Source organism: Onychostoma macrolepis, chromosome 17, assembly GCF_012432095.1.
Source record: "Onychostoma macrolepis isolate SWU-2019 chromosome 17, ASM1243209v1, whole genome shotgun sequence".
Taxonomy (NCBI): Eukaryota; Metazoa; Chordata; class Actinopteri; order Cypriniformes; family Cyprinidae; genus Onychostoma; species Onychostoma macrolepis.
This window is the reverse complement of record NC_081171.1, coordinates 9,292,789-9,310,894: the sequence shown is the minus strand read 5'-3', so window position 1 is coordinate 9,310,894 and position 18,106 is coordinate 9,292,789. Positions and strand designations below refer to the sequence as shown.

General features: G+C 36.4%; 1 protein-coding gene across 1 annotated transcript in view; it reads right to left on the bottom strand.

Moving 5' to 3' along the window:
* Nucleotides 1–18,106, bottom strand: part of ccdc85ca (coiled-coil domain containing 85C, a) — a 42,452-nt gene that overhangs the window by 5,079 nt on the left and 19,267 nt on the right. Inside the window, exons 2-4 of the mRNA XM_058749301.1 lie at nucleotides 12,375–12,454; nucleotides 7,262–7,366; nucleotides 775–870 (exon numbers count right to left, since the gene is read on the bottom strand). Coding sequence (XP_058605284.1) covers nucleotides 775–870; nucleotides 7,262–7,366; nucleotides 12,375–12,454 — 281 coding nt within the window. The remainder of the gene's footprint in view (nucleotides 1–774; nucleotides 871–7,261; nucleotides 7,367–12,374; nucleotides 12,455–18,106) is intronic.

Below are 18,106 nucleotides of genomic sequence, written 5' to 3'. Positions count from 1 at the left end.
TAAAAGCTTGGAAATTTTAGGTTTCAAATGTTGAAAAAAATATTTTAAAAAATGAAAAAAATAAAAAAATAAAATGTAAATATTAGCATTTTATTTTTAAGTGTACTATAAAATTATTGTATTTTAATTTAATATTCATATTGGATTTTAAAATATAAAAGTATTATCACACTTTATTTAGTTATTTAATCATTTTTAAATAGTTATATTTAATTTATATTAATAGTTATATTTATATTTATAAATGTATATTAATAGTAAAACAAAATATATAAATAAAATACAATTATAAATATACTAAAAGTTATATTTATAATTTATATTTACAGTAATCTAATGTATATTAAGTTGAAGTACTAAAATTTCTAAAACTGAAATTAAATTGGATTGAAGTTCAATATAAAAATATATATATTTAAAAAACTAATAAAATAGCTAAATTACTAATACAAATTAAAATAAAAAGGTAAAAAGCTAATTCAAAATATTTTTACCAATATTTTATATCATCTTTCAAACATCAGAGATCCAACAAATCACAGAAAATCCTCTAGGTGGCAGTATTACTACTATTACTAAAAATAATGATGGTTCTGATTCTAAAACCTATGCTGAGTGAGAAGTGCGAAACCATGAGAAGTTTTTACGATGAAACTTGTCTTGACTTTTTACTTTTTACTGATAGACATCGAGGGATAACAAGGAGAAAACAAGAAAGTATGTAAGGACAAGTAAGTATTGCTTGATTTTGCAATATGTGCAACAGAATCTTACTTTCATGGCATGGACAACAGCCTCTGGTTTCTGTGCAGCCGGCAGGTATCCTGTGACGGGGGGCGGCAAATCACCTCCTGGCATCCGCGCAGACCCCTGCAGACAGATGGACACGCATTCATCATGATCAAAAATCACTCATACTGCTCTCTCAGATTACCAGAAGTGATTCGAGCACTGCAAAAGCCCATGGCTGTTTCTCTGAGTCAACTCAGGCTCGAAATGGGTTAAAGCATCTCATTATAACTCATCTCTGCTTGGACCCCCTTCATGGGTACACATCAACAAAGAGCTCTTTCAGTGCACGGGGTCTGGTGAGCCCCTGTTTAGACACAGCCCTTTGAGTCCCATTCTAGCGTTAAATCCACAACAATTGAGCTGGCATTTCAGCACTGGGGTCGGGAGAGGACCCCTGGATGGAAATTGCGGCTCGCTTTTGGCCTGGGAGAACAGGACTGTGATGTTCACTTGCAGTTGCCAGCAGGTTTATTAAGGGTTAGAGCCGTGGGGACTTTACCCTGGACTGACCCGAGTACATCCCGAACCAATGGTCGCTGTCATGCATCGGCCTGCAGCCTGATTAGAGAACCCCAGGAGTCCCACGATTCATTCTGCATGGATTCATTTGCCAGTAAAAACCAAGCAGTGCTCAAATATGGATTTTTCTAAAAGCAAATGCCAATATCTATTAAAGGCCTTACAATTCAGTCTCATATGGTTAAGTTGTATAAACTATATTGCAATTTAATTAAGATTAAATGTAAGTGATTTAATTCCCAATTCCCATAAAATTTCAAATAGAATGCAAATTAATAAGATTAAATAGTAAGAAGAAAAATATATTCATAAATACTTCATACCACTTTAATTAGATTGTATTATGAATATATAGTCAAACCAAAAATTATTCAGACAACTTCAACTTTTCTCACATTATCACAGTTTATTCACTTTAGTCTTTGAAGATGGTAATAAAATATGACAAGAACTCATACAAGAGTTAAACTGTGTCAGAACAAATTCACCTTGATAATGTCAGATAACTTCGATATAGAGGTATGTAATGAATTAGGCTGAATAGCTGTCAGCTGTTAAATTTAAGTACACAATTATATAATACCAATTTAGGTCAACCAATCGCCAACCAATGCTTAATTCTGGTTCCAAATTTTTATCAGTTTTCCTTGTAGTCCACTATATGAAGAATTTTTCGGTATAATAGTTTTAAAAATAGGTTACTTTATTTTGCTATCCTCACTTACATAAAAGAACTAAAGTGTCCTGCACTCACTAGTAAAAAATATATCAAAAATAATATATGCTAAAACTGTTAAAACTCCCATCTTCTCCTTCTGTCCCCACACTGTGGCGGAAGTATCCAAACTTCTCATCTCCAGCCATCCTACAATATGTCCTCTAGACCCAATCCCCTCACACCTTCTCTAAGCAATCTCTCCCACACTCTTACCAGCACTCACACACACCATCAACACATCTCTCCTCACAGGCACCTTCCCCACAGCGTTCAAGCAGGCTCGGGTAACCCCACTGCTCAAAAAACCTACATTAAACGCTTCTTTTATAGAAAACTACAGACCTGTCTCTCTCCTTCCATTCATAGCGAAAACACTCGAACGAGTTGTCTTCAACCAGGTATCATTGTTTCTTTCACAGAACAACAAACTGGATGCTAAACAGTCAGGTTTCAGGAGTGGCCATTCAACTGAAACTGTGCTACTCTCAGTCACTGAAGCCCTGCGAATTGCAAAAGCCGATTCCAAATCATCAGTCCTCATTCTGCTGGATCTATCTGCTGCTTTTGACACTGTCAATCATCAGATCCTCCTGTCCACCCTCTCATCACTGGGATTTCACTTCGCTGGTAGGTCTTTCAGGGTGGCCTGGGGAGGGGAGGTATCCAAAGCACATCAACTGGTCACTGGGGTTCCTCAGGGATCGGTTCTTGGACCCCTCCTCTTCTCCACATACACTACATCACTGGGTACCATCATACAGGCACATGGCTTCTCCTACCATTGCTACGCTGATGACACACAGCTCTATCTCTCTTTTCAACCAGATGATCCAACGGTAGCTGCACGGATCTCAGGCTGCCTGGTGGACATCTCGGCATGGATGAAAGAACATCACCTACAGCTCAACCTGGCAAAGACTGAGCTTCTTGTCTTCCCTGCCACTCCGACTCCACAGCATGATTTCACCATCCAGCAAGGTACTTCTACAATTACCCCATCAACTTCGGTCAGAAATCTTGGTGTAATCTTTGATGGCCAGCTGACCTTCAAAGAGCACATTGCAAAGACTGCTCGATATTGAATGAATGAATGAGGCATTTATATAGCGCTTTATTGTGTTTTGCTGTACACCCAAAGCACTTTACAATCATATGAGGGGGTCTCTCCTCAACCATCATCCACTTGGATGATGCGACGGCAGCCACAGGACAACAGCACCAGTGCGCTCACCACACACCAGCTACAGGTGGAGAGGAAAGAGAGATAGAGCCAATTAAGTGGATGGGGATTATTAGGAGACCACGATTGATAAGGGCCAGTGGAGGGAATCTGACCAGGACACCAGGGTTACACCCCTACTCTTTACGATGAGTGTCATGGGATTTTTAATGACCACAGAGTTTAACGTCTCATCCGAAAGACGGTGCTTTTTTACAGTATAGTGTCCCCGTCACTATACTGGGGCGTTAGGACCCACACAGACCACAGGGTGAGCACCCCCTGCTGGCCTCACTAACACCTCTTCCGGCAGCAACCTAGTTTTCCCAGGAGGTCTCCCATCCAGGTACTGACCAGACTCAGCCCTGCTTAGCTTCAGTGGGCAACCGGTCTTGGGCTGTGGGGTGATATGGCTGTGGCTCAACAGATCTTGCAGGTTTGCACTACACAACATCAGAAAGATCAGGCCCTTTCTGACAGAGCATACTACACAACTTATTGTCCAGGCCCTTGTCATTTCTAGGCTGGACTACTGCAATGCTCTTCTGGCTGGACTTCCATCAAACACAATCAAACCTCTACAAATGATTCAGAATGCAGCGGCACGACTGGTCTTCAACGAGCCCAAAAGAGCCCATGTTACATGGCTCTCCTTGCACTGGCTACCGGTTGCAGCTCGGATCAAGTTCAAGACATTGATGCTTGCATACAGAACAACCACAGGTTCAGAACCCGCCTACTTCCACTCACTATTACAAATCTACATCCCTTCTGAGATTTGCTAGTGAGCGACGCCTCGTGGTACCGTCACAGAGAGGCTCAAAATCACTCTCCAGAACATTCTCGCTCCCACCCCTATCCGGAATGCTGGATCTCTGTCAATCTTCAAGCAACAACTGAAAACTCGTCTCTTTCGACACTACTTGACTTCATCCTAAACTTAAAAAAAAATAATAATAATTATCTTTCTCTTTATTTATTCCTTCCCTTGATAGCTTTTACTTATTTGAACAATGCTTGAGACTTCGTGTTAAGAGCACTTCCTCTGTCTGATTGCCTCTTCAGGATGAATCGCTTTATGTATTCCCCAATTGTAAGTCGCTTTGGATAAAAGCGTCTACAAAATGACTAAATGTAAATGTAAATATCTGGTGTTTGAATAATTTTGATTTGACTATATATGATTCTATTATTGATATATAAAATGTAAATAATATATACATAGAAATATTTATTATTTAAAAATTAAATAATTTTTAATAAAGAAAAATATTCTATACAATAAATACACAATTACATGCTGAAATGTCACAATAATATATTTAAATATAAAAACGTTAATATAGATATATATTAAATAATATAAATATATGATTCTATTACATATTAAATATATTCACTGTTTTTACAAATTATTCACAGTTATTTTGCTTGTGTAAACTGTAGATTGATGTGAATATAAACAATAATTTAAAAACATTTTAGCATAAGGCTCTAATATAACAAATGTGAAAAAAATTAAGGGGTCTGAATATTTTTTCGTTATTAAAAATTATTCTATGCAACTCTCACAATATATTCTCTCATATATAATAATATGCTGAAATGGGCTCAGAATGTTACAGAATAGCGTTGCGTGCATTTATTCTGTTGACCTAAAAACACTATTTCATCAGATTATCGATTACTCAAAATAATCCATTAAGAAGCAAGTGGCATCTCCAGGCATTAACATAAAATAAGTGATCATCGCATTTGTTTGGAGCCCAGTTTTGAAGCCTTGTCATGAGGAACATCTGTGTGATTGGCTAGCGTGCCTAGTGCTGTCACAAACAGAGCAGAGGACAATAGATGCAGCCAAATTTAATCATTAAGATATTTCTGTAGGCCTATCAAATCCAAGAATAATAATATTAGATATTCTGAAGAGCCTTACTAATGCCTCTATAAATTCCCACTGCTAATCTATTATCTTTTTAATCTGCAAAATGCACTGATCATAAACACCAAATCACAGACCATCCTGGATTAAACAAATCCAACGATTAGACCACATGAATACCGCTGTGCATGCAACCTTACTCTGATGTGTGCAGCACATTTCAATAAAGAAGAGAATCCACTTTTAATCTTTTCTGGCTCCTGGCAAGGAGTGAATGTCAAAAATAATAGTATTTCCACACTATATTTTAATATTGTTAAGCAACTCTAAAACAGCACCAATCTGCTCTGATTACCTCTCCTCAGGTAACTGCTAACAACAGCAACCGATCTGCTTGCTTCTATGAACCTGATTATTGTTTCAGCAGCTCGCCGTTGCATTATTTAGTGCCATCTCCCCCTGTGATTGAAGTGAAAGTTCAAACCAATGCTAATGAAGCCATGAGCTCGCAGACAGGGCTGAGACAAGCTGGGATAAAATAAGCGCAGCAGCCTCTGAGGACGAGACCCACGCCACTCTCTAATTGATTTCTCCTTCCTGTGGAAGCTGTCCCTCATATTAAAGTGGAGCAGCCGTGCTGTTTTGGCCTGTCAGAGCTGATGAGTGCACTGATTAGCTGAAGCACCAGGTTCGCAGATGACCTTTTTTGAGGATACGAGTGGAGGGGAATGATGATGATGATGATGATGATATCTCAGGAGAAGAGAGGAATAATAAAATAACTTTTTAAGGACAGAACATATTCAACAGCATACAGTTTCATCTCTTACAGCATTGTGGGCTTTGTCATTGGAAATATTAAACTAGGGTTGGCCGAATTGCTCCTATAAGGTCATTTTTAGGTTAGAAATGATATCTAAAACCAGGAACAGATCAGCACTGAGACAGAGATCAGAGCACAACAAACCTCCTGCAATCCACAGGAAATGACCTATGAATACAGCATCTTTCATTTGTCTTCTGTGCTGCATTATGCATATTAAAATAATAAAACAGTTCTCATCCCACTACAAGAAATAATATATAATACAAAATGCAAAAAAAATCATTTAAAAGTTTGCGGTCAGTAAGATATTATTTAAAGAAATCAATACTTTTATTCAGCAAAGACGCATTAAATTGATCAAAAGTGACAGTAAAGACTTTTAGATTTTTTATATGCGTCTGAGCTTTCTATTCATTAAAGAATCATGACAAAATGCATCACTTGCCACAAAAATATTAAGCAGAACAAATTGCTGATGATATTAATAAAAAATAAAATAACAAAAAAAGTTTGCTGCTAAAATTAAGCTTTGCCATCAGAGTGAAAAGTAGTGTATGTTCTTGTAGTTTCACATATAAAAAAAAAGATAAAAGCTTCCATCATAAAAACAGATGAAAGCAACTTCTGTAGTGATTCTCAAACTGTAGTCTGCAATAAATAAAACCGTGGACCTGAATAATTAAAATAAAATTATAACATAATTTGAATTACAAATCAACTCATAATAAACAACTGATTCTGATCATTTTTGATAGTGTTTCTGTTCTCTTATTTCAATATAACGCAACTGACTGTTATGCAACAGTTGTTCTAGTTCATTAGCAAGCAGTGTGGTTTATGTCAATGAAATGTGAACAAAACAGTCTGGCAAAATTATTCCAGGATAGACTATTATACTAAACTGTATTGTATGAAGAGTGTACACAACAAAGTGGTAAATACCTGTTCTACGTAGGTGGTACATTTTTTATGTTGAATTGTCTACTACCTGAAAACGTTTAAGAACCACTGAACAACTCGTATTCTTTAAAAAAAAAAAAAAAAACTTGAGGAACTGTCCTCAGTGGGGCTTTACTCTGTCATTCAGGCTGATGTTTTAAGCTCCCTGGCACGGGTCAATTCTCATCTGCTTCAACAAAGAGCAATGCAGAATCCTTAAACCAGCTGGAATTGCAACAGCTAATTGTTGTCAAAACTCCAAATCGGCTCAACATGACAAATCTTTTTAAGCTCAACTGTGATTTAGGTTTTGGCTCTGATGCAAAATAATGAGGTCATGTCAGATTTAATCAGCGGGATACGTACATTCTGTAAGGTGTCCTGAAACTGGGATAGTGAGGAGAGCTGGGACTCTGAGTGATACAAGGACAGCCCTTTCCGAAGTGTCTTCAGATCTCCCATGTTCCCCTGCTGTGGAGAGAAGCAGAAATGTGTCAAACGCAGATTATTTGAGATAATTAGAAGGATTAACAGACAAATCAGACCCAAAAATGTTCCAGTTCCCTAGATGAATCAAAGTGGAAACAAAAACGGATCAAATGTACAGTACACTATTGTTACGTTAAATAAAAAAAAAATTCTATATATATAGACCAATTATATATATATAAAATGTTAAAAAAAAATTATATTTTAAATAAATTATGTTCTTTTGAACTTTCTATTCATCAATTTTCAACATTGATAATAAGAAGTGATGCTGAAAATTCAACTTTGCCATTACAGGAATAAATGCCATTTTATAATATATTAAAATGGAAAACAGTTATTTTAAACTGAAATAATATTTCACAATATTACAGTTTTTACTGTATTTTTGATCTGATAAATACAGCGAAGAGACTTCTTTCAAAAACTTTTGAACAGTAGCCATTTTACAGAAGAAGACCAATATTTATGCAGAGATATAAGAAATCCATCCATGTCTAGTCATAAAGTCTATATTGGTATACGTAGGTGGGTTATTTGTCATTTAACAGATGCCAAAGATTGTCTTACTAAAGGGAATAAAAGCAAGAGAAAGTATTTTTCAAATTCCTTCATGAACCAGAGCTCTTTGAGTTATCAGTACTGCTCTTTAACCACAAAATTACCACCACATATGGTGATTCAGAGAAAGTGTATTTTCAAAGAGCATGAATGTGGATGACTGCCACAGGGAATGTCATTAAATACCAGATTATGTGCGTTTCTAAAATGTCAGGAACCTATTAGAATTTGTACATGGATAGCAAACAAAAATGTATATGATTTATAAATCATGAACTAAAATAGAAACTCCATAAATGAGTTTATTTAAAACATGAGTTTACTTATCATCTCTAGATGTGGAAAAAGTGTAGCTATCCATCCGTGCCACTAGAAAGATCCAGGACTGGGTGTGTGATTACAAGATAGTAAAGTATCAAATCCTTTAACCCTCTAGTCTCTCTGAACACTAGTTGGTTGCGGATTAATGTCTAGTTGTTACCCAATATGGGCCATTATGCCATGGTCTGTCTGAATACTCTATTCTGATTGGCTGGCAGGTGTTGATTAAATTCGTTTAACTGCACAGATAGTTCCAGGTCAGTTTAATCACGTTCCATATTAATGCGCTTCCTATAAACATTGGTAACCATAGTAACATACAGTTACAGTTGAATAGTAATACAGATGAAAATAACCGTCATTTTTATCGTTCCGGTCAAATATTGCAGCGCAAATATTATTCCGCTGCGCGTCGGGCGGTTCTTCGCCTCCACGTCGTGCATTCAAATCGTTTAATGCACAGCTAGCCGTTGATTATCCCTTACGTATACCACACCATATCATAATGATTCAATAATTCTAAGGGGAGATTTAAATTGCTGATGCTGATAACTTCATCAAACATCAGCTAATTATTATAAGCCTCTGAGTTGTTAATATGACTTCATTTGTAATAATGAGTGGTCATATACTGCCAACACAGAAACTGTCCAGACAGATTTACTTCCACTTGCTTTACTCCAGATTTTTGGCATGGGCTGGACAGTCACTGAGGGACCCAGAGAGCATTAACACAGCCACAGTGTTTATAAATACAGCTGCTGTCTGACCTCATCTTACCATCTCCTCTGGTCTTCAGTGTTGATCAAGACAACATTTAAACGCTTAAAAGTGACAGTACTGCAAATCTCACTGTTTTTATCGGAAGAACATAAACCAAAATAATGATCAAGCTCATCTATATGCTTGTGCTTTTGCAAAATGCACTCAATGTGACTTAAAAATAAAGATCTAGCAATCCAAGCACAAATAAACCACAAGAACACCTTCGCATCTTCTAGCATAAACCTGAAAAAACAACATTTGTAATGGAGCAGAATGTGCTGTCCTCACATATCTGACTTCAGAATGATAACAAAACCCCTGCAAAAATGTTTGCGAATGAAAAATAGATAGCGGAAGGCACTTGCTGTTATTTCCTGAGTGGTGATCTGAGAAGAGGGTAAAAGGTAAAGGAAAGCTAAGCAGAAAGCTCTGGAGCTGAGAGGTAATGTCAGTCACGCTTCATAAATAATGACCTAAGAAATTTATCCAAAAGGCACCTGTCTAAAAACTCTTACCGCTGCATATTTGAGTGTCACAGCCATGAAATACCAACTAAACAAAAGAATCCTTGTAAAAGGTCATGGCCTTTCCTACTTTCATACCATTCTAAAACAGACCAAAAATAAAAGCTCTCTACACAATAAATAATGAATGAATTTCCTCCATAGTAAAAGCATCTGTGTGTGATTATCCCCATTTTGGCTTTCTTGTCCCGTAACTTGATGGCTGTTGTGTGCAAACAGCGCACAAAGGGATTACTGGAGCTTAATCGAGGTTATGAACCTTTTTCAGGGAAAAAGGTTCGTTACAAAAGTTTTCTGCTATGTCTACGTGTATACATTGCGTAATTGTCCGCATGTACTAATAAAAGCTCTGCCAAGAAAACAGTGCCATGCAACACCCAATTGTACTGAAGGGTCACTCATATGATGAGAAATCTCATTTTCTGAAATAAAATGTATATACTGTATATATACAGTATATACACACACACACACACACACACACACGCTCAACAAGGCTGCATTCATTCTGCATTAAACTGATCAAAAGTGACAGTAAAGACATTTATAATGTTACAAAGATTTCTATTTTTCTTTTGAACCTTCAATTCATCAAAACATCTTGAAATTATCATTGTTTCCACATCATGTGATCCATGATTCAATGAAAAACATGTTAAGTTATTATTTAATTGTTGATTATTATTATAATGGCCCCTTTAAAAATAAAAGGTATCTTCTCATTCTTTTTGAATCAAACAACTTACTTAAAAGACAAAAAAAAAAGACTGGATTGAAATGAATTCCCTTCTGCTCGCAATGTTCTACTAAGCATGCATAATTGAACACAGGTTTGACCCCATGAATGAGATCTTTGGCATGGACTGATGACCCTGCAGGTAACAACATTCTTCTCCTCTTAACATTACACAGCTAAATGCAGCTTACTATGTGGTTTACTACCTGCTTGAGGAATACAGTGACAAAGTTCCATCAGCTAAAAGCCATGTAAATAAAACGCTCATATTTCCTAAAGTAACAGAAAGAATGCCTTTGATCAGCCATTTTTGAACAATATAATACCCAGAACAAAGTACACAATACTTGCACATTCTGAGATATCTTTCCTCAAAGAATTGAGTTATCGATGGAGGCAATAACAGGAAAATGAGGCTTCATCCATCATCAGAGAATGAAAAATATGAAGAAGTAGCATTAGAATATCAGAGATGAGTGTACGCAATTAAACTGACAGCAACTAGTCGCCTGTACCGTCTAAATATATTGAGATGGATGAGCTATCTTTGACTATAAATCTGGGCTTAGAAAACGGGAGATGAAGACCGTCTGAAAGAGAAAATTGTAAGTGACAGATCTGTATCTTTGTCTCATATAACTGTCAGAGCTCCAGGGCCTTTTGTTCAAAGCTCTGAAAGTGTCATAATAAGATATTCAGAGTCCCATTTCAGCATCAAAGCCTTGAGATTCAGCCAGAGTTATACATGTAAGTCTTAGTGCAATGACATGCATTAAAGGAACAGTACACCCACAAATGAAAATGTACTCAGGCCATCCAAGATGCAAATGAGTTTGTTTCTGCATCAGAACAGATTTGGAGAAATTTGTCATTACATCACTTGCTCATCAATAGATCCTCTGAGTCTGCAGTAAATGGGTGCCATCAGAATGAGAGTCCTAACAGCTGATAAAAACATCACAATAATCCACAAGTAATCCAAAACAAATCCATCAAGGCGTTTTAACTTTAAACCATCACTTCTGGTGGAATACCAGTTCATAATACATAATAATGCTTCCTCCACTTAGAAAGTCTATCCCCTGTTATCCTCTTACATCAAAAATCACCAACACATTTGTTTAGAACTGTTTTGGACTGTTTTTGCTTGTACATGGTCCTTGATCTGTGCATATTTCTCTCCTGATTCAGATGAGTCAGCTTTTTCACAGTTGAACAGTTGAATTTAGATCTACATGACCACACTCCCTGCTGAAAAAAAACAATAGAACCCTGCCCAAAACACAATAGAAAATGTAATGGTTTTAATGGTTATAATGGGAATTTCTGTGATGGTTTATATTGGGCTTCTATTGTTTTTTTTAGCAGGGCTGTAAAACCGCACAGTGAAATGAATTAAATGAAATGAGTTAATTTCACTCAAATAATAAGGAAAGTTCATTGGACTTAATTGAAATAAGTTCTGTAAACTCAAAATGTTGTTGTAGTAAGGTGAACTTAAAATGATTGTGTTTTCTAGTTCCCAGCATGCTTTGCATCAGACAACAAGGAAAATAAATGTAGAAATTAAGTGTTATTTTGTGAGTTTTTGCACAAGATTAACATAGAGAGACATAAGTTACTACTTAAATGTGGTGTTATGTTAGTTAGTTTTGTAGTGTTACCGTTGTGGTGAAGAGTAGTGGTGAGTCTTTTAGATAACTACATTAGCATGTGCCAGTGTGCTGTTGCTAATTAGCACTTAACTATAAAGATCTGAATGAATGTGTTGTTTATGGAAGCAAGTTGTATATAATTATCACTGTGATAAGGGGGGTGGGATCATGGAAACGAGGCTTGGCTTGGCCTAGCTCTACTAACTTAAAAAAAATTGAGTTTGTTTCCTCAAATGTTTTGAGTATTCTTAACTTATCGGGTTTTACAGTGCACTTTTCACTCTCTTTGACCCTTAGAATTGCTGGCTGTTATATTAATATGTATATTATATGAAAATGACCCTGTTATGATTGGTTAACCTATGGATTCTGAATACTATCATGAATACTTACACATTACTAGCAGAGTTTAAGGTCTAGACTCTTACCTGGGATAACAACTGCTTGTTGTCATCCTCTAAAATCCGGACTTTAGTCTCAAGTTGGCGGATGTAGCTTGAAGATGAATCTGCACAAAGAATAGAGAAATTAATTAGAAAATTTGGAAACTGGCAATTTTGTATGTAGAACATACATCACATGAACTATAATTTAAAAGATTGGATCAGTAACATTTTATGTTTTGGAAAAAATTCATGATGTATTTAATTGATCAAAACTACAGTAAAAATACTAATATTGTGAAACTTGAAATAATTCAGAATAATTCTAATGTTGATTTGGTGCTCAAGAAACGGTTCTTATTATCATCAATGCTGCTTAATATTTTTGTGGAATATCAAAATTGTTTGACGAATGGAAAGTTCAAAAGAACATTTATCCGGAAAAAAAGTTTGAAAAAAAATGTAATAGTCTTTACTTTTGCTTTTGATCAGTGTCATGCATCCTTGAGAACTAAAAGTATTCATTGGTTTAAAGAAACTTTTTGGACAGTAGTGTGTATATATATATATATATATATATATATATATATATATATATGTGTGTATATATATATATATATATATATATATATATATACACACATATATACATATATATATATATATATATATATATATATATATATATACATATATATATATATACAGTATATATACACACTACTGTCCAAAAGTTTCTTATATATGTATATATATATATATATATATATATATATATATATATATACATATATATAGGACAGTTAATAGAGTCAAGATGATCAGCAGTTCTGTGTGGCCCCTAATTTTTCAGCCTGTGTGATTTTTTGGGCCCTACTCAAGTTTCTCCAAACATTCATTTTTTATGTTATGAAAACCTTTTTACTGTGAAAACTCCCTAAAAGTGATTTAGTAATCCCGGAATCTGAGTCATTTTGAAATAGTGCTGCTTTCTATTAGGCACTGACATACAATACCATATCCCAGAATGCACTGCGGCTACATGAGTTAAATAGAAGACATCTGTCAAAGCAAAAGAAAGACGCTGAAAGATGAACGTTTTGCACAGTTCACATCCTACATGATCACATAAAAGCTTATACTTTAAAGAGCTCATTTAGACAACAAAGAAATCTCAAATCAGGAAATCTACACTGCCTTTGACACAAGCTGACACAAGCTGCTTTCATTTAAGCCATCTGACATTTGTCTTCAACAGAATCAGACGTCAAAGAAACTAGAAGCAAGGGTAAACAAACTGATTTCATGTCTGTGAAGTAAAACCCAATGAATCAGGATTAAAAAAAAACAAAAAACAGATTTGGAGTAGCGGTAGAGGAGGATCCTGAAGTGTTTGGTCTTGTGTGTATGCTGCATTCCCAGCATGCCTTTCATGACCTTTTGGTGATGGAGGGCCTGCCGGCCTGAGTAGATGCAAAGAGGAGCATGTCTGTCTCGTAATTTTATGTTGAAAATCCTCAAATATCCCTTGTGTACTCAAAACCCTCCTGAAAGAGGCCAAGAGGTGCTTAGTTATCTAAATATACTAAAATATCTAAATCCAATCATATATACAGTCATCTGGCCAATATCGCAAAATAAACCCAAACAGGGTGATCAGGACCCAGACACAAAACAGAATCAACTAAAAATAAAATAATAAATAAAGTAAAATAATAAAATAAAATATTTTCATATAGGGAAATACAAGGTAATGCAGCCTGGGAATAAAATAAAACAATTATAAAACAATAATACAATTTGTCATTATGCTAATATATTTGCTTGTCGAATGCAACAATTGACCAATCAGAGTCAAGTGTTCAAGAGAGTCATTTGGTACATAATTATAATTTTTTGTATTTGAATCACATAATACAATGTCAACAATTTTTATTTTTATATTTTGTACTACAAATATCTAAGTATTACAAATTCCAGAAGACAGACGTCACGAGGGTGATGTGGGTGCCATGCATTGGCACCATTCAGGAGTGAAGACTGCAGAGATTAGCTGTTTGAGAGTATGCACACGCTCACGTACACAAACACACACAGAGTGTGTGTCACACAAGAACTAAGTAAGGATTGCGTGATTGGACAGATAAAGGTAACAGAGGTCTCAATGACAGCAGAATGAATCATCAAGGATGCTCTTGTTTTCTCTGAAAGACCAAGGGGCCCTTTGGTGACAGAATAGGGACCTCCTGTTTAATACTGTATACAAATGAGTTTAGTATTTTAAGCCTGGCCTAAAATAACATTTTATACACTTCCATATTAAATTATTTACATTGCACCACAATTAAAATAATAAAATGTAATAATGAGACATTTATCCAACATTTTTATTTATGAAAAATTTTTTGGCTAAAGTTATTTAAAATTATATTTTATACACTACATATTAAAAGTTTGGAGTCTGTAAGATTTTAAAGAAATTAACAAGGATGCATTAAATTGATAAAATACAGTAAATAAATGTATAATATTACAGAAACTTTATATTTCAAATACATACTGTTTTGAAATTGCTATTCATCAAAGTATGTATACATATATAGTATGTATACAAAACTGTATCATTATTCCACAAAAAAATTAAGCTGTTTTTTTTTTAACAAGAAAGTTTCTTGAGCACCAAATCAGTATATTAGAATGATTACAAGCTATTTTAAATTGTACAACTATTTCACAAATTACTATTTTGTGTATTTTTGATCAAATTAATGCAGCATGAGAGACTGACTCCAAACTTCTGAATTATACTATATTTTCACAAAAATTAGTTCGAGATTTGCCGTACACATTTCTGCTCACACTATCACCGATACCCTTCACAAAGATGTTAACAACATCAGTCAAGGATGGGCCACCGACCCTTTGAAATGAGATTCAAAGGTTTGCCTCTTGTGGCCTTTGAACCCAGAACTAATAAACCATGGCCAATCCTCATTCTCCAATCAATCATCTTATGCTTTCCCAGCCATTTTGTACGTTTCATCACAGTGAAATCAACGATCAAGACAGTTATCCCCACCAGGTGTCACTGCAGCCTCTTACTTGCTTATACAGTATCTGATGATCCCTTAATGAGGAGCACCAAACCAATCACTGCGTTTGTTTTTTATTAATCTCTGACAATAATACATGCATGAAGATGGCGATTTGAAAGGTAATTTAATTTAAATAACTCTGGGATGGACACATGTTTATGTGCCCACCAGAACCATAGTGGTAGGCAGAGGTCCTGCTTCGTTAATCCTCTTTGCCAATCCTTGTGACCCTATAATCTAACTACAGTACATCTGATCACCTGATACACAGCCAAGCTGATTAGCGAGGCTGTCTACAAAGCCTGACCGGTTCTGCCACGTACATAACCCCCGCCTCAACCCACCTCTGGCGTTCCCCACCGCTGACCAGAGAAAGACGGAGCGGAACGCTACACTCCTTCCCGCTCCATTCACAGCAAGAGAGTCTTTTATCTCCGCAGGGCTGCAATGCAGCAGGAACTCTTTGAACATGCGAGAAAAATAGTTTTCTACACCCCTCTGTAATGTTTTGTTGGGTAACCCACAGAAATGAGGTATACGCCCAGATCTGAATACAACCATTATCAGCATAGAGAATTAATAGAGAATAGTACAAGCTTTCAATTGTTGACAGTGGAAAAACGAAGGGGATAATGAAAGGAACTTAAACACATACGTAGCCACATTCAAAAAGGACAAAAATAAACGCCCCCGGGTTATCAAACGAGCGACACAAAGTTAGGGACGGTCGTGAGAGCGTCGCCCACCTCTAGCAATCTCTGCTCAATTAGACATTCTCTGCTGCACAGCATCCGCCTCTATGCGCACAAGCGCTGTAGGCTGTCCAACAGAGCACGCAACTTAACATTCAACTCTAACAAGCTGTCCTACTGTGTCTTTACAGAAACCAAGAGAAACACGTGTTCACGGTAATGCCAGATCTATCTGCTGTCGTGCTGGCAACATCTCAGGGTGCGCTTGACTTAATTGGAGAGACACTGTGATGTGGAATAGCCTCAGAGAAAGTCTCCCTCTGTCTTATCTGATCCTGTCATATTAGTGACCCACTTGTTTTTAGTCTTTCTGTCGAGTCTGTCCGCTTGAGATGTGGTCAGTGTTTTTAGCGTTAATGAGAATCGAATTAAAACATTTTATGTTAACTGAAAATAAAAATGAAAACCAGCATAACTGGAAAAAAGTCAAAACTAAAAAAAAATTTAAATAAAACATTTATTTAAGTTTTAGATTTCAACACTTGGTGAAATAAAATTAAATAAAATAGGCTAAAATAAATTAAAACCTACCTGAAAAATGTTTACCCTCTGGTGCTCTTCGATTGTTTTGTTTGTTTGTTTGTTTGTTTGTTTTACTTCATCAGAATGGTACGGAACTTGGTAAAGATTTTGTCACTTCCAATGTAAACACAAAAAAGGTTAAATGGTCCTGAAAAAAAATGTCACACTTGTACAGGTGCATCTCAATAAATTAGAATGTCGTTGGAAAAGCTCATTTATTTCAGTAATGCAACTCAAATTGTAAAACTCGTGTATTAAATAAATTCAGTGCACACAGACTGAAGTAGTTTAAGTCTTTGGTTCTTTTAATTGTGATGATTTTGGCTCACATTTAACAAACACCCACCAATTCACTATCTCAACAAATTAGAATATGGTGACATGCCAATCAGCTAATCAACTCAAAACACCTGCAAAGGTTTCCTGAGCCTTCAAAATGGTCTCTCAGTTTGGTTCACTAGGCTACACAATCATGGGGAAGACTGCTGATCTGACAGTTGTCCAGAAGACAATCATTGACACCCTTCACAAGGAGGGTAAGCCACAAACATTCATTGCCAAAGAAGCTGGCTGTTCACAGAGTGCTGTATCCAAGCATGTTAACACAAAGTTGAGTGGAAGGAAAAAGTGTAGAAGAAAAAGATGCACAACCAACCGAGAGAACCGCAGCCTTATGAGGATTGTCAAGCAAAATGGATTCAAGAATTTGGGTGAACTTCACAAGGAATGGACTGAGGCTGGGGTCAAGGCATCAAGAGCCACCACACACAGACGTGTCAAGGAATTTGGCTACAGTTGTAATTTGGCTACAGTTGTCGTATTCCTCTTGTTAAGCCACTCCTGAACCACAGACAACGTCAGAGGCGTCTTACCTGGGCTAAGGAGAAGAAGAACTGGACTGTTGCCCAGTGGTCCAAAGTCCTCTTTTCAGATGAGAGCAAGTTTTGTATTTCATTTGGAAACCAAGGTCCTAGAGTCTGGAGGAAGGGTGGAGAAGCTCATAGCCCAATTTGCTTGAAGTCCAGTGTTAAGTTTCCACAGTCTGTGATGATTTGGGGTGCAATGTCATCTGCTGGTGTTGGTTCACTGTGTTTGTTGAAAACCAAAGTCACTGCACCCGTTTACCAAGAAATTTTGGAGCACTTCATGCTTCCTTCTGCTGACCAGCTTTTTAAAGAGCTAATTTCATTTTCCAGCAGGATTTGGCACCAGCCCACACTGACAAAAGCACCAAAAGTTGGTTAAATGACCATGGTGTTGGTGTGCTTGACTGGCCAGCAAACTCACCAGACCTGAACCCCATAGAGAATCTATGGGGTATTTTCAAGAGGAAAATGAGAAGCAAGAGACCAAAAAATGCAGATGAGCTGAAGGCCACTGTCAAAGAAACCTGGGCTTCCATACCACC